This window comes from Mastigoproctus giganteus, chromosome 10 (assembly GCF_048544385.1).
Source record: "Mastigoproctus giganteus isolate SK-2022 chromosome 10, ASM4854438v1, whole genome shotgun sequence".
Lineage (NCBI taxonomy): Eukaryota > Metazoa > Arthropoda > Arachnida > Uropygi > Thelyphonidae > Mastigoproctus > Mastigoproctus giganteus.
The window spans coordinates 193,596,041-193,620,590 of NC_143584.1; the positions used below are offsets into that span (position 1 = coordinate 193,596,041).

The 24,550-nt window shown below is 35.8% G+C and overlaps 1 protein-coding gene across 1 annotated transcript in view; it reads right to left on the bottom strand.

Moving 5' to 3' along the window:
• Positions 1–3,213: 3,213 nt before the first annotated feature.
• Positions 3,214–24,550, bottom strand: part of LOC150079686 (BBSome complex member BBS7-like) — a 121,143-nt gene continuing 99,806 nt past the window's right edge. Inside the window, exons 17-21 of the mRNA XM_090383166.1 lie at positions 18,322–18,486; positions 9,410–9,519; positions 5,868–5,971; positions 5,024–5,147; positions 3,214–3,350 (exon numbers count right to left, since the gene is read on the bottom strand). Coding sequence (XP_090239292.1) covers positions 3,214–3,350; positions 5,024–5,147; positions 5,868–5,971; positions 9,410–9,519; positions 18,322–18,486 — 640 coding nt within the window. The remainder of the gene's footprint in view (positions 3,351–5,023; positions 5,148–5,867; positions 5,972–9,409; positions 9,520–18,321; positions 18,487–24,550) is intronic.

The following is a 24,550-nucleotide window of genomic DNA, read 5'->3' on the forward strand; positions in this document are numbered from 1 at the left end:
ACTTCAGTAGTCTGAGGATCCCTTTTCATTTAATTTTTTTCTTTTCTGACCCCTGCTATAATATTTCATATACAGGGGGGAAATATGTCTTATATCTCGCAAAAAGGATTTTCTGCTCCTATGCTTATCTTTGCTGACACTCCAATTTCTAGGCAAAATGATACATCTCTTTTGGGAATTACCCTGACTTCTAATCTCTCTTGGCACAAGCACATTACAAATATTGCTTCCTCTGCATCTAAAAAACTTGGTTTTCTCTTTTGCTCTCGGCGTTACTTTTCTTCCAAACAGCTGTTCACTCTGTACAAATTGCAAATCCGCCCTACCATGAAATATTGTTCCCACATCTGGGGCGGTGTCCCCAAAACCCCTCTCAGGCTTCTAGATTCCATTCAGAAGAGGGCAGTTAGGTTAATTAATGACTCCTCTTTAACAGAGTCTCCACTCGCTGTCTCATAGACATATTGTTTCTGCTGCATGCCTTTTCTACAGATACATCCATGGGCACTGTTCTTCTGAATTGGCTTCTATTATTCCCGCTCTCTCTTTCAAAACAGTCAGAACATGTGCTGCCAACATCCATTTACTGTCCAACTTCAAACTCACAGAACCAACTTGTCATCTTCTTCGTTTATTCATTCAACTGCCGTTTTCTGGAACAACCTTTCTTCATACATATTTCCTGAAAATTACAGTCTACAGAAGTTCATGTCTAACATCAACAAATATCTTCTTTCGTCTTCTCAACCTCCAACCCAAGTACGGTACCAATACCTCTTGTGTTTTGGGTTTACATAAAAAATAAATAAAAAAAAAAAGCAAGTATGTCATGAAGAAGTATATTTATTAATACAGCTTAATTAGTTTTATTAGTTATTCAATTACATTTAAATTACAATATATATTTTTTTAGATATTTAATTATTTTGTAGAGGATGATGTTTCTTTGAACTATTTTAATAAATAGAATTATTTTTAATGTTTACATAAATTTTTGCACAGTGTGCTTAAATTTAGATATTTTAATTCAAATTCACATGAAATTAATTTAAAAAGTATTCAACAAGTTATTTTTTTTAAATAAAGAACATTACTTTGTCAACAGCTCTCTCTTCCTCCCTAGGGGTCTGAAGCCTTCACTTTTAAGAAATACTATTCTACCAAATAAATAAAACGTTCCCTCCCCATTCCCCTTATTATTTCCATGAAATGTCTATTTTCCATCTATGGTTTCTGTTAGCATTGTGGCAGAATCAGGGGCACTAAATATTTTTCACACACATATGAAGAGAAAGATTTATTTGGATCAAATTCAAAATCAATTTGAATAAAAGAAACATCTGTGTAAATATAAACAAATAATTTATAAGGCAGAGATATCGTAATTGAAATAAATATTTCTTTGAATTAAATAATATTTGTGGCTATTAGAATACCACTTTTTTTTTTCTGGTAATACATATTCGAAAGCCTGCTGTAAGTGAAAACTTCCAGCAAAAGGGCGGCCCAGCTGGCACCTCATGCACCTAGTTATAAACAAAATGTAATTATGAATATGCATTCCAGAATTAAAGCTGAAAGTGCTGGAGAGGCAATAAATACTTGTGAGCAAATTAACCAGAGTTTTGATTTGGATCGTCCAAACAATTAGAGCAAAAATTGTGAACAACATTACGTTAATCTCACCTTGCTGAATGAATATCATAAAGTGTTAGTGATTAATGTTATCTTAATAAAACACACTAATTTTCTATAATTCACATTTAAACTAGTTAGACTGTATTAGTTCAATAAATTATTAAAATTAGCAATTAATTATACACCACAGGTATACTTAATGTTTAAAATTTGCACGGGCCTGCCCTTCTCTTTAAAGTAGATTGTCCTCTAGACATTGATACACTTAAAAACTGTAAATCAGTTACTCCCGTGCAAACAATAGTAACTTTACCTGCTGTCCCAAAGTATAGTTAGATATTAAAATGCAAATTCAGTATAGCTACATGCATCAAAAGTCTGCTGGACTGCACATTGGTTACTATTTCTGCCCGGGTAAGAATTTTCTTGAAAATTACTTTCAATTCTGCATTAGTTGGTCTCAGGAAGGACAATGAGTTATAAAAAAACTATTTTAATGATTCAGTAAAAATAAAAAAATTCTGGCCAATTTGAGGCAAAAAGAGGTACATAAATGCATGTTGCTTGTTCATCAAATTTAAAACTTCACACATCTTTTATATTAACATGACCCATTTACCATTCCTGTCATCCATAAAGCATTAGAATATGCTTCATGGATGGAATAAAGCATACTTTAACCAATATTTATCACAATAACTGTTAAGATTGTGTGTGAGAGAGAGAGAGAGAGAAACTACATAATGTTTTTTAAGCACATTTTATTTTTTGAAAAACAAACAAAAATGTCTAGATAGCTATTTCTGTAATAAAGCATTAATGGTTTCAGTACTTTACAATTAGTGAAAGTAAGGAACCCAGTGATAATTTTTTCTTCTCTACTCTATAAAAAAAGATGCCAATGCGAGATGTAATGGCGAAGGTAAAGAAAGCCTGCACGAGAAGCACGCAAAGTTCAATGAAATTTACCGGTAAAAGTACTTTACCGTAACGGCATTTGCATTGTTGCTTGCTCAGTAAACATACAGTGAGTGTTATCGGTCAGGAGTAGAAATTGAATCCCATGGGAGATTGAAACCCTCCCGAAGTGGAGGGGATAACCTGACCTTTTTTCTTTAGAATCACAGGTGGACTAGTGGATAAAATGTTTATTAAGAAAAAAAAAAAAGCCAAAGGAAGCCCACACGAGAAGCACAGCAAACTTTGAAAAAGTTTATTGGTGAAACTATATTATGAACATTTTTTACGACGCCAGAACTTCCAATATGACTCTGTTGTGATTCAATTAGTGATTCTAAAGAAAAAAGTCAGGTTACCCCCTCCACTTTGGGAGGGTTTCAAGCTCCTGTGGGATTCAACTTCTACTCCAGACCGATAACACCCACCATCTGTTTACTGAGCAAGCAACAATACAAATGCCGTTACGGCAAAGTACTTTTACTGGTAAATTTCATCGAACTTTTGCGTGCTTCTCGTGCAGGCTTTCTTTACCTTAGCCAATATAATTATTATATGCAATATCAAAAAATTATTATCACAGAATGACTAGTATTACACTTTGAGACAACACTGTTTTTAAGGTTTAGACTGAAAGAAATTTATGAGTGGTGGCAAATCATAATTGTCCAGAATCTGAAGTAAAGCAGGAACTTTACTTTTCACATTCATTCCTTTGAACTTGTAAACATCAATATACAGGTCTGTTATCATACCTACAGAAAAAGATAAAGTTTAATTACTTTGTTTTATACATTTATATAGCCATTTTCTAATTTTTTAAGTTAATATTTACTATTTACTTTGAATAAGCACCACTTTCAAAAAAAAAAAATTACATAAGTCTATATCAAAATCTTTTGCTCTTAATATGTATTGATTGCCTCTAACCATTAGAAGCAATCCACTGTGGTTATTGTTCTTGAGAATATTCATTTCACACAATCCTAAAAGAAATCTTTGCATCTTGAATCTACACAGGATTCAAGAAGCTGAGATTCACCCATCTGTAGCTTTCGTATTTTATATTTTTTCTCCAATAAACAGCACATTTTCTGCCTTCATATGAACTCAGTGAGCTACAGCAATTGATTAAAATTTATTTTATTCCTATTGTAAAGCAAAATAACCTTCAGGCTTCTCACTGAGCTATCAACAAAAAAATTCCAGCCTGCTAAACTGTAATAATACCAATGTTTCAAAAATTCATTCATTTTAAAATCATTCACATATGTGCGGTAGCAGTCAGCAACTAAATAAAAATATGCAAAAGTAAAAAAGGTATTTCACCTTCTGCATTGCTTTTCACTTTTGAAAAAAACATTTCCACAGTGTAAAAAATGTACACATGGAGCATAGATTTCTATGACATTTTTATAATCTAGGATAATTTTTAAATGGACAAATTTGAATATCATTTAAAATTTTCTTAGAAATTAATAGCAGAAGTCTTTCCTGGAGCATTATGTTGGAATTTACACCAGGAAAGAAAAACTCGTTTCAAACTGTTTTAACCTGTTCTAGAACGTGTATGTAAATTTACATTTTCCAAGGTCGTTTCATTTATGATTCAGGTAAAGCTTCCATCAAACGTATCAACTGTTTTGAAATCTTCCAGTACATGCTGCCATCTTTTATTTGTATTTTCAACTAATAACAGATACAGTTTTAATTGATGGCAACATAAAAATAGCTTGAAAGTCAACAGAGATCATACAGATCTCTGTTGTCATTGAAGAAAGTCAACAGAGATCAACAGAGAAAGTCAACAGAGATTTTGGTTTAAAAAAAGTCCAAAATTCACTGAATAGCTACTGAGGATATTACTACAGTAAAAAAAGTGAATATAACTTTGAATTTTTAAGATTTTTTCAATTTAAATTCTACTTAATTTTTCAGCAATAATTTCACATTTTATTTTAACAATTTTTTCAAAAATTCCATGAAAAAAAAATTACTCCACAGAGCCAGACTTTGCAGAAACCTCACCACGAACCTATACACATTTGGCAGAATTCAAGATTCAATGAAAGAGTTAATCAGACAACATCATTATCTCCCAGATGGATTACAGGTAATTTTCGACTTCAGAATGTTCTGTTGTGTTTTTTTAGGGTCTTTAACAATAATGTAATAATAAGTAATTAAAGCTGCCCAGTTCAATAATTTTGTCCTAAAGGAAAAAAATATAACTTCCACAATGTGGTCCCCTGTGATATATTAATTTCTTGTGAGAGGAGTATACTCCTAAAATGGTAATGTAACTTATTAGTAGCTGTAGTAGTCTGCATGAAACAAGTTTACTTTTCATACTGATTAAACATGCATATGTAATTACATTTCTAGCATTAACTACTTTCATTAATGTTTTGATTGTTTTTTATCTTACCGTAGAGTCTTTCCAAATGACAAGGCTGTCGTTTATATTCTTGCTGCAATTGATCAGCATGATCCAAAATGTCTTTGTAATCAGGAGCCAAGAAATTCAGATCATTTTCATGAACTTGCAAATCCTACAAAATGAAAAAAGTAAAGGCCTTTGGTACAGAATTATTTGAAGTAAACTATGCATAAAGAAAAAAGCTTATTATAAAATTTAACAACACAGGTTTAGAAATCAGAACTTAGATAATTAACAGCACACTTGCATTCAATATTAGTTTCTTCTTCATTTTTTAGCTTTAGTATTAATGCAGAATCATAGACAGGTTACCTCATAAACCTATCAATGGTCTACTGTCTTGATGGGGCATTAAGAAATATTAAATATGATGATAAAATGGTATAGTATCCAACAGCTTAGATCACTTTAAAAATGCCCTTTTTTTGTGTGTCTAATTGAGAAGTACATTTTGGTGCACACCAAATGCAACTACTTTTGCAAAACCAAAATTTTTAGTCTCTTAATGGAAAAATTTTTTAGAAAAAGTAGTCAGAAAGATATACACTTCATTTTGAAGTTTATTGTCCACATGTTTGTAAATTAGGTTGCAGAGGAAAATCAATTGTTTTGATAGATATCATTGATATCAAAACAACTAGTGTTTGATTTATATTTGTTCCTGTTTATACTCCTGCGTGACCACCAGGTATCAATGGAGTTTACAATAAATTATTAATACAAACATTAATCGTATTTAGTAGTCACGGGCTTAAACTCTCGCTCCTGACCACCTGGCTATGTCAGGCTTAATTATGTAAATCTCTCCCATTATAAGTATTTCTGAATTTACCTTTAATGCATCAATGACCTGGACCTTTTTGGCCAAAAGAATTTGATATTCTAGTTTTGGATGAATTAACCTCAAAGTATGCGGGACACTTTCATCGTTGATATCTGAAATTTAAAAAAAATAAATAAAACGTTACATTATAAAAAATTTCACATGATCAAAATTAAAATGCTGGTACAGATGATTTCATAAAATTTCAAACTCTAAAATAACAGTGCACAAATAGATAATTATACATTTCAATTACAAAGATAGAAAACAGTTGAAATGGATATATTAAATATCCTACAAAAAATTATAGCACGAGACTTTTGCAGAGAAATTTTAAAACTACTTCAAATATTGCAGAACTTCTCTGCCTTTATATTTACTGTTCATAAACTCATTCAAAGAATAGCATCTCCTAATGAAAAAGTTGATCCATACCAGTTTTAAAATGTACCACAGTTAAGAACAAGTGAATAAAATGGTATTTTTAATATAATTTATTCCTTAAATTCTGATAATGAAATAGATAAAGAATATATTAAAATTTATTAAATAGATAGAGAATAGATAGATAAACACTACCATGCTTCCCACTATGTCATCTTCACATCAGCTTGCCATGGTAAGTATGTCTGATATTGAACAGATGGATGAGCAATGACTAAATGTTAAATTTTGTTTAAAACTGGGCAAAAGTACACAAACTGTAGGCATTTCAGACAAATGTTGTCACACAGACTTAGATATAAAGGGAGGTACAATATTAATATGGGGAATACAATGTGTATAGAAAGGACAGGAGGGAAAAATGCATTGTACTATCATTTGAGACTTATTAGATCTAAGGCACTGCATCCAGTTGGCACTGGTAGCCAGTGCAATGCTGAGTCATTTGGTGTGACATAAGCATTGAGAGAACAAAAATGAGAATAAGAGTGTGTTATAAGCCTAATTATTGTGAGTATAACAAACAACTGTACAGAGAAATAGTGGGCCAGTAAATCAGAAAGTCTCAGAATGGGGGATTTTAACTTCCAGATATTGACTGGTACATTTTTGTTAGTCATTCACACACTAGCAAGACTTTTGTGGATTTACTGGATGCTGTTTTCTAGAGCTGCATGTTAGAGAGGCAATGAAGAGAACAATACCCGCCGACCAGGCTAGACGGGTGGGTAAAGTGCCTGCCTGGCAACCCAAAGGTCGCTGGTTCGAATCCCGCCTCAGGCTTGGATCATAGTAGAAAATGCAAAAACCTTGGGAGGTGCAATATGGCCCCAGAAGCCGATGTGGCAAAAACTAACAAAAAAAAAAAAGAACAATACCCTTGATCTGATTATCAGCAGTGATTCTTCATGCTTTAAGAATCTGCAGATAAAAGAACCACTAGGTGGCAGCGATCACAGTTTATTAATGTGGAATATACTTAAAGGTGTAACTACCAGCAAGGGTAAAGGGAAGGGTTTTTGCTTTTGTAAAGGTGACTACAGTGGTCTCAGACAGTTTTTAAATTCTATACCATAATATGCTTCTCATTCAGGGAAATAATCATAGAAGCTACTACGCTTTTAACACCAACTAAGAAATACTATTCAAGGCTTAGACCTAAAGAGACACATGGCAGAGAATGAAAATGCATGGAATGCATACAAATTATCAGGTGATAGAGAAGCCTGTAGTAGATATAAACTAGTCTGCAATCAAGTTACAAATAAGGCTAGGCAAGCTAAAGCATATTATGAGAAGCTTTTGGCAAAGGATGCAAAGAAAATCAGCAAAGACTTCTTTGCTTATGTAAAAATTAGAAGGAAATGGATGAATCATATTGGTCCACTTGATATCTACGGTTACCAATCCTGCTCAGGTTGCTGAAAAACTGAATAGGAATTTTTCATCTACATTCACATGTGAGGATTTCTTTAGGGAAGGAGATATCAGAAGTTTATCAAACTCTAACAGGGAACTAAATCATTTTGGGATAACTGAGAGGAAAGTGAAAGAAATTTGCTGAAGCTAAACATAAAAAAGCTAAGAAAGCATTTCTTAATGCTTTCTGCATCATTTGTTTGGCTAAAGGTTTGTTTAGCTCCTATGCTGCCTGTCTTAATATAATTAAGAAAGGCAGCAAAGAAGGTAAACAAACCTTTAGTCATAATTGTCATCTTTCGATTCACGGAAGCCCCATATGGACTGCTAATGTGAAAATGTATCCCCTATTCACAAAGAGAGGGATCAAAGAGTGACATGAATAATTACAGACCTGTGAGCTTAACTTCTGTTTCAGGTAAAATAATGGAGTTGTTGGTTAAAAAAGAAATGCAGACCATCTAGACAGGAATGCAGTTATACTGCAGTCACAACACAGATTCATTAAGGGATTATCTTGTCTGACCAATTCAAATGGATACTATGATGAAGTAACAAAATGAAACTGGATATGAAACAATTTTTATATCATATATTTGGATTTCAAGCATGCTTTTGATGCTGTTCCACAACTTGGAGCAGTGTGGCATTATGGGCAAGTTACTACTATGGAAAAAGGGATGGTCGAGTGGGAGAAGACAGAGAGTGGTTATCAATGGGACTGCTCTTTGTGGACTAATGTTATTAATGATGTCCCCCCAGGGTTCAGTGCTGGGCCCACCGTTGTTTTCAGTATTTCTCAATTAGTAGTAGTACTATTACTACTGAAGAAGGTATATAAGGCTTAATGAGTGATTTACACGCTTTAAAAAAAAGGTTGGTGGGGTGATTAACGACAGTAACCAAGATATGCTGCTGCAACAAGATCTAGAAAAATTAAGTAGTGTGGCTAAGAAATGGCAATGGAAGTTTAACATTGACAAATCAAGATACTGCATATGGGTGGCAGTAATCTCAGATTAACACGCCACTTGTGTGGTATTACACTCAGGGTAGTAGAAATTAAAAAGACCTGAAGGTAATTGTGTAGTCAGATTTCAAGTTTCCTGAACAGCATGCAGGTCTGGAGGCCTCATTTTTGGAAGGATGTAGATTTGCTGGAATGGGTGCAGCAAAGGGCAAAGAAATTTGCAGAACTAAAGCCTGTCTTACCAAGACAGACTTCAGTTCATTTTTTTACTAATTGCAAGAGAGCTTATACAATGTTTCACCTTATACAATGTGACCTTCCAGATAAGTAAATATTTCATTCATAGATGAACCACAATTATTTCTGTTATCTAAAATACCAAACAGTTATACATGGATTATTAGCATAAAGGTTTAAGTACATTAAGTTTAATTTTTATATATTAAAGCATCTTATTAAAATATTTGGATTTAATCAAAATTAAAATGTCTCAGAAGGATTTTTAAAGCACATTAAAGTTCCATTGAGTCACAATTATGTCAGGTAAAAGGGGATCAGTTACCAAAAATAGCTCAGTAATTAAAACATTCCATAATCAGCCAATATGGAATGCTCTTGGTTTAGCCTTGGCTTATGCTGAAATGTGTTAAAAAAAAAATGGCATAATTGTAAAATTAAGTTTTTACAATACAATCTTCAGATAACTAAGACTACTCACCAAAAGATATATCTAAAGAAATCTTCTTTCTTGTTGCTTCTTTAGTTAAAACATCTTTCAAGATGGATATAGTAGAAACATTATCTGATTTGAACATTGCTTCACCTTTTCTGGATAAAAGGGGAAAAAAAAAAAAAAAAAAAAAAAAACCATTAATTGTCAAATATCATATCAATAAAAAAAACTGTTACTGATTTTTCCAATGGGAGGAGGAGAGATAGGGGAGAAATAGAAACTATTGAAGTCAACTAAATAACATATATATGATAAAATGGTAAATATTCACCAATTATGAAACTGTACACCACAATGAACAGTGGCTGCTCATTGTGGTATGTAATTTTAATCATTAGGTCACAAATTGACAACCATTGAGAAAGGAGGGTCCAAAAAATTCTTGCACTTGAAGAAATTTGATTTCAGGGAATTTCAGGGGGGAGGGGGAGAACAAACATGACCATTAATAAATGATTTTGATACATTCAAGAAAAAGAAAGAGGATAAGCAGAAAGTGAGACAACACTATAAATCCAAAAAAAGAATTAATGAAAGGCTTGTAACATCCGAAAGACTTGAAATCTTGTCAAGCTAGCCAAAATTGTGGCTTTTAAGATTTTTGTGCCAATACACAAGTGTTCTGTTCCAGAATAACTGCTTTTTTTAGGTTGTTTTTCTTTAAACTATGCTCAGAAATTAACATGGAGTTTTATATTAATGACTGTGAAAATGTCTTTGTTGTTATATTTTTTTGTCAATAAACTGCTTTAACGAGCACTTAAAATGCAGTCTTTCCTTTTAATGGTTTTACAAATAATTATTATAATGACAGCTAAACAATTTTCTATGAAAATGAATTTCATTGAACCCTGATATACCTTCATTGATAAATATAGAAAACAACAATGGGCCCAACATTTACCCCTAGGGGATACCACTAATAATATTAGACCACAAAGAGCAGTGTCAGTTAGTATTAGTAATGGCCATATGGTGCAAGGTAGCCTATGGCTAATGCTGCACCAGCCAAAAAAAATAATAATAATAATAAAATAAAATAAAAAATACATAAAATAAAATAATAAGAATAAAAACAAATTAATAATAATAAAAATTAATAAGAGAAAAGGAAATGGACAACCTATGCATTTCCCTCCTCCTTTAGGTAATTATCCAGCTGACCTTTGATGTTTCCCTAGACTTTCAGCCTCTACCACCGATGTAGAAGAAGAAAATCTTTATTGTACAGTAAAGATACAATAATGTGCCTGCCACAGCCAGGAGGCCAGGGGCTTGACAATGATATAGGGTAATATAAAAATATGTACAGTATAAAAATTTGTACAGTATAAAAGATAACATAACAATTAAAAATGTAGCATTAACCATTCAATAGATATGAATATGTACATAGTTGTGAGGCAGACAGTACACCAAGGTATGTGCACGTTCATATGTACAAAGCACATATTTAAGCATATTCACACAAGTCAGAATATTTCACAGTGCCAAATTGATGTTCAGTATTGCATTTTCTTGTGAAACAGTTTGTCGATTTGCCTGCAACGTGCCGTTCTGCGCCTCATAGCAGATAGCAGGTGGAGGTATCAGTATGAGTCGACATCAGGGGGCCAAACAAAAGGGGAACAAGTTCGGCCAACGAGCGCCTGTAATTGCGATCAGAAGCGAATTTCTGGAGATCAACTCCGATCATTAGCAGGGCTTGTACTGTAGGAAGTACTTGTCCAGGTAGAAATCTGTCACTGATCTTCAGCCTGTTCCGTTGTAGCTGAAGAAGAGGGGTGGCTCGTAAGGAAGGAAGTGGAACATACCACTGGCATATACCCAGAAGTCAGGGGAGTTGATTTTGCCAACCAGCATTTTGACTGTGGTCACAGTTCTCCTCATGCTGATTATTTGAGGCAGCCGCGGGATTTGGAGTTGGTCGGCCATGCTGGTGGTCCTCTGCTGGGGGGGGGGGGAGTCGATGTAGGTAACTTATTCCAGTAATTTATAACTCACTGGCTAAAATAAAACTTCTTGCAATCCAGTCTAAACATCTCCCCCCCCCCCAGTAACTTTAAATTATGGCCCCTAGTTCTAGAATCATTTATAACCATGAAAATTTCATCCTTATTCATTTTGCTTATTCCTCTCAGAGCCTTAAACACCTCAGTCAAGTCTCCTCTAAGGTGCCTTGTTTCCAAGCTCTGCAACCCAAATATTCGAAGTCTTTCCTCATATGAACACCCTTTTGCCCATCTCATCAGGCAAGTTACCTGTCTTTGGACCCTTTCAAGAAGAACGATGTCTTTCTTTAGGTGCAGTCTCCATACTTGAACACAGTATTCCAAGTGTGGTCTAACAATAGCCTTATACAATGGAATTATTATGTCCTTATTTCTACTAGCAATTATTCGATACATCATCGATAGGACACCATGGGCCTTCCTTGCAACCTGTCTACAATGCTCAGAGAACTTAAAGTGTGACCATATTGTAACACCCAAGTCCCTTTCCTCCACTATCAGCTTTAGTTCAACTCTGCCAAGTGTATAAGTTATTTTGGGGTTACCTGTTCCCCAGGTGCAATACCTTATACTTTGCTGGATTAAAGCATAGCTGCCATTTTTCTGACCATCTCTGAAGTCTATCTAGGTCATTCTGAAGAAGCTCTACTTGGTGGCAACATTAACTACTCTACCATTCTCTACATCATTTGCAAATTTAGACATCACGCCCTCTATCCCTTCATCGATGTCATTTATGAAAATCAAAAACAACAATGGTCCTAAAATTGATCCTTGGGGAACCCCACTTCTTACATCGACCCAATCTGAGGAATAACCATTTATCACAACCCTCTGCTTCATGCCCTGAAGCTATCCATTTAAGAATTTTCCCTGTGATTCCAACCTGTTCTAGTTTACAAAGTAACGATTGATGTGGGACTGAGTCAAATGCTTTGCTGAAATCCAAATAAACAATGTTGAAATTATTCCCAAAGTCCAGCTCTTGCCTCTGTTAAAATAATATGGTTAGCTATTTTAACAGGGTCAGTGACCCTGTTAAAATAGCTAACCATATTAGTTACATATGATTTTCCCTTTACAAAACCATGCTGAGTATCCTTCAGAATTCCATTTCTATCTAAGCGATCCTGAATTCTACCCCTGATCATAGTCTCCATGATTTTCCCTACTACTTAAGTTTAGACTAACCAGCTAGTAATTTCCCACTTCACTCTTAGAACACTCTTAGTTCCTGCTGATGGGAGCAGAATATGACGACAAAAACTGCATGAGTCCATGGATCCATCCTGCCGGGTGTAAATAAATGCAGGCTAGGTGGTGTAATGGTGTGGGGACTGTTTACCCCGACACTAGCAGAGCAATATTTAGATTCCACAGGTTATCATGGAAATTGTTTCTGACTAGGCAAATACTTTTGTGGCTGCAGTGTATTCATCTGTGAATGGATTCTTCCAACAAGTTAATTCACCACGTCACAAGGCCAGAAGTGTATAAAACTGATTTCAGGAATATGAGTGAATTTAACCAACTTCAGTGCCCCCCCCCCCCCCAGTCACTAGATCTCAGTTCAATCAAGCAACTGTGGGATGAAGTGGAATGAGCTCTTTGAAGTCACATTGTGCAACCATTCAATTTGCAAAGATTGCAAAAAGCAATTGAGTCAACATAGACCAGTGTCTCTTTTGCTGTCTATGTTGATGCTTTTGACACTTTGTTCAGTTCCTGCCATGATGAAGCCAGGTTATTCTAAGAGCTAAAGGGATGGGAAACCTAATAAAGTGGCTGCTTAGTGTGCATACTTTGTTAAACTTATCCACAAAATTAGAAATCTGAAGATGTCCAAAGATTAAAGGCACATTTCAAATGGCAGTTCTCTACTGCCATTTGAAAAGACTAAGACTCTCGAAAAAAAGTCTCAGCTGAACATAATTTTCATGCATTAAATTCTGAAAAACACAAGGTGTCAGACTTTCCACACTATGGTGAAAAGTCTGACACCCAAATTTTCTGCATTTAGTGGTAGACACAGCCCTCGTATCTACCATCGGTCTCAATCCAGTGGCCATCTAACTGTATAATGAATCATGAATATTTAAATCTTCTGTATGTTACTCTTTCAAACAAACTCTGGAATTTTTGTATATTTTTACTATAAACTACTAAATACTTTATCACTCACTGAAATTGAAATTCTGAGGCAGCTCAACAAAAAGGCTAGCAAGAGTAATCTAAAAACTAACATAAAAAAGCAGATTAAAGTGATTCTCACTTGAATGGTCTACATTTGCCTTTAGAAAGTTTTTTATAATCTACAGAAAGTGAAAACATAATTTTCTGTAAAATGTATGGCCAATTACTATGACAGAAGTTAAAATCTGACCTGGGCTTTATTTTTTTAATATTATAATTAAGATAGAGAAATAAAATTACAATCACTTTTAAAGCTACTCTCCTTTCTTGGGTTATATTTGTTCTGGGAAATTTTCATACTTTGGTTTCAAGAAATGTTTCAGTTGATGCTGATATTACTGCATTTTTCATCTTGTCATTCAATCTGAATTTCTTGCCTCCAAAATTATCTTTTAGCGATACAGTTAGATGGAAACAATCAGCATTATAAGGAGGATGAAGGAAAATGTTCCATACCAGTTCAGTCAGTATACCGAGTCATATTAGCCATATTTTGATGTGCTGTCATAGAAGAAACAACAAAAACGTTTGGACAGAATATCATACATGTTCTTCTCTACCGGAAAAATTCAAGAGTATGGCATCAGCAAACAATGTGAAGCCCTAGAAAGAGACCATGAAATCAATGTTAGTTACTAATGTGATCACTCAAAAACTTTCTGAAAGAAGCAGATATGCATTATTTGCTTCTTTAGGTAAGATGCTTAAGGTAAGATTCTCCGAATTGTGCTTGAAACTTCTAATGTATTTCAGGCTCCTTTCACATCTACCTTGGAAAGAAATTTAATAATAATGCATTTTTCCTAGAAACACGTGTAGGCATTTTATATTCATACTCACATGGGGTTACTATGGCTTTGTTTTGTTGGTTTTTTAGGAGCATTAGCAACTAAGGCCATATTGCTCCGGGATATGCGGTGGTCATTCCTTGACCTTTCCGCATCCTCCGTATTTGGTGGTGACGGGCTCGAACCCTGGGCTAATCAAGAAGCGCGTGCTGCGCACTGCTGCTCCTTCCCACCTGGCTACGGAGGCGCCTGGGTTACTATGGCAACCAAATAATTACTGTACCATACTGTCTACAACAAGGACCAGTAAATGGTTGATCACAAAAGCATCTTTTGGTCAATCACAAAGCATGGAAATAGAAATATAATTTTATGGAGAACACCAATGCCATAAATCTCATTAATTACTTTATTTGATTTAGTTTTTATAAGTTCACTTCAAATTTTTATACACCTACTTAATGTGCTTTTTTAATAATAAAGAAAAGATCATAATAACTCTACACTGGCACATTTTATTTAAGACAGAAATATACTTGTCAAAAAACTGTGATAGATCAAGCTCAACACCTTGTGCATTTTGTAAAGTAGTTCATGACAGAAGTTATCAGCCCTGGGTCTACAATATATTCATAATCTATGCACAGTTTTAATGAATCACATCAATTATGTTGTTTTATTTTATTTTTTTTTAAGTTCTGGTCAAATTTTAACCCCCTCCATGCATATACATGAAGGGAATTACATTTTACCTGGCACTATGATATGATATGATATTTAAATTGGAACTTGTGCAACAGTTAATATATACACTATATGACCAAACTTGTTCAGACACCCCAACATGAATATTGTGTACTGTTTCAGAAGTACTCCTTGCATGCATATTGGCTCAGACAATCTTGTTGGTCTGCCCATTCAGTGGCAGTACATTAAAAATAATGGCTGTGCATCAGAAATTAGCATTAGCAAAGGCACATGATGCAAGAAAGCAAGCTTATATAGCATCAGCCAAAAAAAAAAAAAAAAAAAACCCTCTTATTTCACCCATCCACTCGCTCCAAATGTTTGTTGTTCTGCCTTGAATCTATGTAAGCTATCAACTACAACGACAGATGGAAGTTTGTTCCAGCAATCAACAGCCCGCTGGCAAACTTCTACACATCTATCCTACAACGGTCTTTCCTCAATTTGAATCTATGCCCTCTCAGGTGATTATTCTGAGCTAGAGGGAGAATCCCATCAGCATTGAGCATGCTCTAACCATTCAAGGCTTTATACACCACAATCAGATCACCTTGCAGGTGACTAGTCTCCAGACACTGTAATTTGCAAAACTTAAACCTTTCTTCGTAAGAGCAACCCTTTGTTCCATTCACTAATCTTGTTGCCCTTCTCTGTACTTGTTCTAACAGCTCTACATCCTTCTTAAAATGAGGCCTCCAGACCTGTATACAGTACTCAAGGTGTGGCCTGACCATTGCCTTATACAAGGGGATAATCACCTCCTTATCCCTGCTAGAAAAATTCTTGTATATCATTGACAAGACAACATGCACAATTACCCCCAGGTCCTTTTCATTATCTACCACTGTCAGTGTAGTACCAGAGTTGATACGTTACTCTGGGGTTACTGCTTCCCATTGTAGTACTTTACATTTGTCAATGTTAAACTTCATTTGCCACCTCTCATCCCATCTGCTCAACTTTTCTAGATCCTGTTGCAGCAGCATACTGTCATTAGTGTCATTAACAACCCTACCAACCTTCGTATCATCTGCAAACTTGGACATTAAGCCTGATATACCATCATCAATATCATTATAAATACAGAAAACAACAATGGACACAACACTGAACCCTGAGGGACTCCAATAATAACATTAGTCCACGAAGAGCAGTGTCCATTCATTACCACTCTGTCTTCTTCCACTCAACCATCCCTTTATCCATAGCAGCAATTTGCCTCCAATACCACACTGTTCCAATTTGTGCAACAGTCTTCCATATGCAACAGTATCAAAGGCCTTTCTAAGATCCAAATATATGATATCAAAGTTATTCTTTGCATCCAGTTCCTTTGTGTCTACATCATAGTATCCAATCAAATTGGTCAGACAAGACCTCCCCTTAACAAACCCATGCTGTGTCCGAGCTACAACTGAAGTCTTGACTAGATGATCCTGCAATGCTTCCATTAATTTCCCTGGAACAGAAGTTAAACTAACAGGTCTGTAATTACCTGTATCTCCCTTTGATCCTCCTTTGTGGATTGGGGTCACATTTTAACATCTCCAGTCCATGGGTACCTCCTATGAGTCCAGGGAAGCTCTCATAATTATGGCTAGGGGTTTGCTTACTTCCTTTGCTGCCTCCTTTAATATAACTGGATAGATTCCATCCACCCCAGGTGCTTTTCTTATGTTTATCTTCAATAATTTCTTCTCCACTTTACTCTCAGTTATTACAAGATTATCTAGCTTACTGCCAGAGTTTAATACAACTCTGGCATTCCCCTCCCTGAATAACTCGTCATGTGTGAATATAGATGCAAAATATTCATTTAGTTTGTTAGCTACCTGAGCAGGATCATCAACAGTTGAACCATCGATATCAAGTGGACCAATCTGATTCATCCCCTTCCTTCTAGAGTTTACATAAGTAAAGAACTCTTTGCTGTTTTTCTTTGCATTCTTTGCCAAAGATTTCTCATAATCTGCCTTCGCCTGCCTAACCTCCTTTGTGACTTGGTTACAGGCCAGCTTATATCTATCAGGGAAGACTTCTGTGTCACCTGTTATTTTATATGTATCCCACACATTTTTCTTCTCTGTCACATGTCTAATTAGTTCATCTGACATCCACTTAGGCCTAAATCTTGAACAATATTTCTTAGTTTGTATGAAAAGCCTAGTAGCTTCGAAGCTTAATTCTTTGAATGCTTCCCATTTTGAATTTGCTGTTGATAACATCATCAGTTGGTCCCACTGTATAGAATTTAAATACTGTCTCAGACCACTGTACTCTTATACTCTTTTAATGTTGGATGGGGAAGTTGAATGCCAATCTCCGTAACCTATCTGTGCATGCAACTTGCCGAGGTATCACTTGTAACTTTCCATCCTTGGATGGCTTCCTCAATGAAAAAAAGTCTGAAGAAGCTTACTTCATGGAACATGTTCTACAAACCATAAAGATGCTAGTTCATGCTTCACAAATTGCATTTGCAGTAAACATCATGGAACAGGTAAAAGAGACCACAGGGACATCCATCAATACTTCAACCATCTTTAGAAAGCCACACAGCCTTCAATTCAGTGGTAAGGCTCATGAACCCAATTTCAATCACCTATGTGAAATGGCTTTTGGAGCAGTGTACTGACATTTTTGGATTCTAGAACACAGGCAGAAAGTGCTACAAAGTGAAGAATCTCATGCACAATTGCTTTGTTCTGATGGATGTATTTTGGTGTGGAGTATGTCCGGAGAGCATTTCCTATTGAACTTATTTGTTTTGAGCATAAAATTTGGTGGAGGTAGCTCTGATGATATGGAATTGTTTCAGCTGGTTTGAACTTGGTCATTTTGGAGGTATGAGGATGAACTGGAGCACCACATCATACTGTGACCAAAGGAACCTTCTTTCAAAAACTGGCTCTGGCAACTGCTTTACAGGACCTATTTGAAGTTGGCAGAAGATATGCCCAGGAGAGTTGAGGCTGTCATACAGGCTGAAAGTAACCTTATTATATATTAGATTTTTGAATTAAAAGTTGGGTGTGTTCTGGATACTTCTGGTCGTACAGTGCACATTCAATATCAAAAGCATTTTAGCTATGAATTACTGTAATTATTAACTTTGTTAAACACCATCACTATAAACAATTATAATATCTCTTCATACTTGTAACTGCAGTAAAGAACTGTATCCAGAAAAGTAGACACAAAATAAAATGTAGAACACTCTCCAGCCGGTGTACGATCAGGTACTTCTGGAAGACAAAATACAATCCAAGCATGCATTTCTCCTAAACTAAATAAGCCACGCAATATAAGAGCATTCAAGGGCCTGAAAGAGAAAGAGAAAAATAACCTATGGGCATAAAATAATATTTTTTATGCAAAAAAAAAGCTCTAAAAAAGAAACAATATCATTTAGGAGTTAAATATGAAATCTTCTATAAGTAAAAAGTGCTAACCTATGTCATTTGATAATTAACCACTTGATGAAATTAACTTTTCAGTTGTGGTTGTCACCAGTTTTTACATAGCTTACATTCAGTTTATTCTCAGATAAAATTGGGCTTCTGCTGGTAATAGTCTGCTATATGTAAAAATTTGACATGTGTGAGGATTGTTAAAATGAAATATAGCCTCCTGGAACAAACAGTTCAGATATTTATAGGAAGGATGACCACACCTGTAGAACATACAACAATGCCTTCTAGGATTAGTGTGTAATCAGATAAACAATGTAACATTAAAACAAACAGTTTGTTTTCATGTAACACAGCTTATCTGATTTATAGTGCATTGGATCTTAAGTTGTTCTTGTCATGGCTCTGTGTGCCAAGATGAGAGGGTTGTTATTGTCAGATGTAACATTGCTGGCTTGTCAATTTGTGCAATTGCCTACAGCATCCAAAGTCAACCATCAGTAATGTTATTATGAAATGGAAATGTAATAGCACCACCATCCAGCAACAAATGGGAAGACCCCAGAAGCTCACTCTACGTGACTAGTGGATACTCAGAACAGTTGTACAATCTTGTCAGATCCCTAAACATCAACCAGGAGCTTAAGGTCTGTACAAACACACTACATACAGAACTCCATAGCCTAAGTTTTCATGGAAAAGTGGTGGCACATAAGTCAAATATTACCAACTGCAATCAGCAGTCTCGCCTAGCATGTTGCAATGAACAAGGTATTTTACTGGTCCATAGAAAAGTGGAAAATGGTTCTATGATGTGACGAATCTCACTACGCCCTATTTCACTCAGAGCAGTAACGAGGATGTCTGGAGAATGACTGCTGCTGCAGTGTATTGTGTCAACAATGAAGATTGAAGGAAGTGGAGTTATGGTGTGGCCTAGAACATTCATACCTTTTGTGGCTATGTAGGGAACCATGGCAACACCTACTATTTTGAACAATTCCCTATGATGTTCTTTGGTACAGACAAATGTTTGTTTCAAAAGAATAATATCCCATGCCACACTGCCAGGAGTTTAAAACCTATGAAACATTTATGGGATGAATTGGAACAATATTATAGGATTTGTGAGGGTATTCTAATGCAGTAGTTGAAATAAAATCAAAATTCTAACACATTACCTCTGTTTGATTTCAATCATGAAGAGACTTTCTACTCTCACTGAAGATAAGCACTAAGTGCTTGGCACTTAGACTTGGGCTTATATATTCAACTTAATATGTTTGAAGCTGAAATTCACAAGTCATAATTTCATATGGGTTTATATAATTAACTATATAATATCGGTGTAGATACACCATAGTTTACCCATAAATTTGAACTACTAAGTTTGTAGTGTTAATGGCATTGTTTTAATTGTATCTCATATTGTTGGCTGCCTTCACAATGAGATAGCAGGTATTACACTACTTCGAATAAATAAACTTTTCTAGTAGAGAAGACTACTGTTATTTATTTTCAATGGATATCATTGCCCAAACGGCATGTTTCTACAATATGAGAGATGCCAAATGGTGGTTGTTGTTTTGGTTTTTAGGAGCATTAGCAACTAAGGCCATATTGCTCCGAGGATATGTGGTGGTCATTCCTCTGACCTTTCCGCATCCTCCGTATTTGGTGGTCATGGGCTCGAACCCCGGTCTAATCAAGAGGCGTGTGCTACGCACTGCTGCTCCTGCCCACGGAGGCACCAAGCCAAATGGTGAATGAATAATAATATGTGTTTGAAGATGAAATGCACAAAGTTCTTCAAATGCATTATTATTCGTTCTCCATTTGGATCTCTCATATTGTGAAAATAACTTCGCAACTGGGATGGCATGTTGCATTACCAGGGTATCCCGCCCACCGATGAAGCCAACTAGCTTCAAAACGGGCCATCTGAGCAGAGGTATCCACTGAAAATAAATAACAGTAATCTTCTATAATAGAGTAGTGCAATACCTGCTATCTCGTGAAGGCAGCCACAATATGAGATACAATTAAAACAATGCCATTACACTATAAACGTAGTTCAAAATTATGGGTAAACTATGGTGTATCTACATCAATATTATATAATATATTCAACTTAAATACCATTTAATATATTCAACTTAAATACCATTATGCACAATTCTGCCTGAGTTTCTAATATCTTTTTAAATTGCATAGTAACATTAGAGTAGGTGTACTATATTTAAAAATCTGAGACACCACCAGTACAAAATTTCTTATCAGCTGATAGTTAATATATCTATTAGTAAATGTGTGCCGACTGGGCTAGCCGGGTGGGTAAAGTGGCTGCCTGGCAACCCAAAGGTCGCGGGTTCAATTTCCACCTCGGGATTGGATCAAAGTACTGCAAAAACCTTGGGAGGTGCATTATGGCCACAGAAGCCTATGTGTCAACAACTACCAAAAAAAAAAAAAAAAAAAAAGTAAATGTGTTTGTTTGTTTGTTATTTGTTTTTTAGGAGCATTAGCAACTAAGGCCATATTGCTCCGGTATATGCTATGGTCATTCCCTGACCTTTCCGTATTTGGTGGTGACGGGCTCGAACCCCGGTCTAATCAAGAAGCACACTGCTGCTCCTTCCCACCTGGCTACGGAGGCGCCTTGTAAATGTGTATGCTATACTGTAAATAATGTATTTTGTCTATGTGAACAGCGAAGTTGTTATGCTCTTAAAACTTCCATTTAAGAGCATAACAACTGTTATGGTTACCTTTAACTCCTAGAATTGAGCCACACTTGCCTTACACAGTACAATACTATAGAATTTACAGGGGGCATGTCAATGCAGCAGTTGAAATCAAGTCAAAATTTGTACACTTTACCGGAATTTGATTTTGACCAGGGAACAGTCTTTAGTGAGAGCAGAAAGTTTCCACATGACTGAAATCAAATGCTGGTAAAGCATATGAATTTTGATTTGATTTCAACCATTGCATTAAATACTCCTACAAATCCTATAGTATGGTACTGCACAGGACAAATGCATCCCAATTCTAGGAGTTAAATTAAACAAGCATTTATGGTTTTAAGTGGAAGTTTTACTCTTCCATACATCACTTGTCTGTTCACTTATAAAAAATATATTTTTCACAGTTCAGCATACTTTTGCTAATGGAAACCACCTGCTCGCTAAGTAAAGACAGTAAGCCTTGAAATGGCTGTTCTGGAAGTGTCTCAGATTTTTAAATGTACAGCAGGTTCACCTATTCTGGTCATGCTATACAACTTAGGCGGAACTTTGGATAATAGTACTTGTCTCTAAGTTGAACATAAGCCCAAGGTAATTGTAGTGTTCAACAAAAACAGAAAGTTTCTCCATCAAAGTTGAACATAGGCAGAGTATATAAATTTTAATTTGATGAACTGCAATAGGGTGAGGGTCAACAAACACATCCCACATCAATAGCTTAACTGGTTACTGCTCTACAGAAGAAACAGTGGACTCTACTCACCCCCCCCCTGCATTCCACTGTTTATTGGTGGATAGCTTACCCAGGAGAGTGGAGTGGGTCAAAGCGGCTGAAGAGCAGCTGACAAGCTATTAAAGCAAGTGGTAATGATGCCAGTGCAAAACTAACGTGTCCAGTTACTTTTTTGGAGTGTAATATACAGTATGGCCAAATATTCCCCGTATGTGGCGATGCAATTTTTAAGCAGAGGGTAAACAACTCTGTTTCTCATCAACAAGTATCTCTACTAGACAGCCTGGTTGCACCACCACATCAACCACATCCATCAATGCAATAAAACAAAGGAGTAAAGGTCATCACTTCTACTATATGGATAATGAGATGAAGGAAACCATCACACATTGGGGCTCTATCCAATGGTCCTATCTCACACAGTAAGATTCAGGCACCAGAACAGAATAACCAGGTGCAAACTACTCTGGTTCGAAAAGACTTAGTTTTATTAGAGACTCCATTGTCAGGGAAACGGGAAATATTTTTTGTAATAAGCATAGGTGGACTAGAACCAGGGTATGTCTTCCAGGAGCAACTATTAATGATGTCACAAACAGATTGTCAAATTTTAAGGGGGATAAAGAGAATATTATTCATGTGAGGACTAATGACATTAAGCATACACGATCTGATGATTTGTTAGACAAATATAGGACCATTCTGAAGAAATGCCGCAAGTTAGGTCACAATGTCTATTTGTCTGCAATTCTGCCCAGGCATTATAGAAGGGATTATATGCTGAAAACTTTGTGGATTAACTCAAGACTTGGACTCTGCAAGGCTTTTGGGGGGAAATTTCTGTCAGCTTGGACTGCACTTGTAGGTAGAGGGAATCTGTTTTGTAGAGACATGATACATTTAAACAAAGGTAGTGCAAGAGTTTTTTCCAGGATACATTAAAGGTTCAGGGAAACTGCTAGTTTGGGGGAACAAGGGTAATATAGATATGCATTTATCTGATAATATTGGTCAAATTAACGCTTGCACATATCTCAAGAGTTCTTGTTTGTTACCACAACAGAACATATTAGCAAGATGTTCTGAGGGCAGAAACGTTTCAAATGAGTGGACAGCTAATACCAGGGAAGCGAGCTTAAATAACTTTAAGGGGTGTGTCAGGGTAGTTAACTATACAAGAACACTAAGTCTTAATTGTTTGTACAGTAATGTCAGAAGTGTCATCAATAAAATGAGTGAATTTGAACTGCTTGTTAGAACAAGTAACGCTGACATGATAGGGCTTACGGAAACGTGGTGCCACCCGGAGATAGGGAATGACGAGTTTCAGTACGGTATGTATAATGTATTTAGGAAGGATGGGGAAGATAGAATGGGTGGTGGGGTTATGCTTCTTATCAAAAGCAGCCTGGGTGCAAGGAAAGCCTTCCTGGTTTCAGACGTTTTGCATGTTAATATAAAATCTGTATGGTGTGTGATAGTTGGAAGCAAAGGTATAATGAGAGTGGTAATCTACAGGCCAGGTGATTCTGGAGATTACGATGAGAGCCTGTAGATGCAAATGAAATATCTTATTATGGGATATTTTTAATTTGCCTCTAATTGATTAGAGCAAATGGGTGGGAAACTCCACATGGGGAACAAAATTTTAAAATCAACTAGATGATTGCTATTTATATCAACATGTCAGGGAAAGTACTAGGGAAAACAATATTCTAGACATCACCCATGAACCAGATGGCATAATAGGGCTGACAGTACAGGAACCAGTAGCAGGAAGTGATTATGAAATTCTATGGTGGATGATGAAGAGAGAGGTAGCAGTAGTTAAAGGCAAAGGAATGGGTTATAACTTCAGGAAAGGATATTATGACAGCTTAAGGTGCTACATGGCCTCTATTAACTGGGTAGATATCTCACAGAGAGCGAATACAATTGAAGTATGGTAGACCTTTAAAACAATCACAGAAGCCTTGAATGCGTATATACCATTAAAAAAAATACTCCACGAGGAGGATTCCAAGTTGGATGAATAGTGATTTTTTTTTTTTTTTTTTTTTTGTTAGTGCATTGGCTTCTGTGGCCATAATGCACCTCCCAAAGTTTTTGCATTTTACTCTGATCCAAGCTCGAGGCGGGATTCGAACCCGCGACTTTTGGGTTGCCAGGCAGGCACTTTACCCACCTGGCTAGCCCGGTCAGCGATGAATAATGAAGTTGCTAGATTACTTGAGCAGAAAAAGATGGCATGGAAAAGTTACAGAGTAATAAAAAGTACAGAAGCATATAACAGCTACAAATTGATCTGTAATAATGCCACAGAAAAGGTTAGGCTGGCAAAGGCAGATTATGAGAAATTGCTGGCAAAGAGAGAGGATAAGGAATTCTTCACATATATAAATGCAAAGAAGAGAAGAACAAACCAGATTGGAACCTTATTTTCTTTTCACTGAATTGCCAAACGTTGAAATGCCAGCCCTGACTGATCTGTATTGG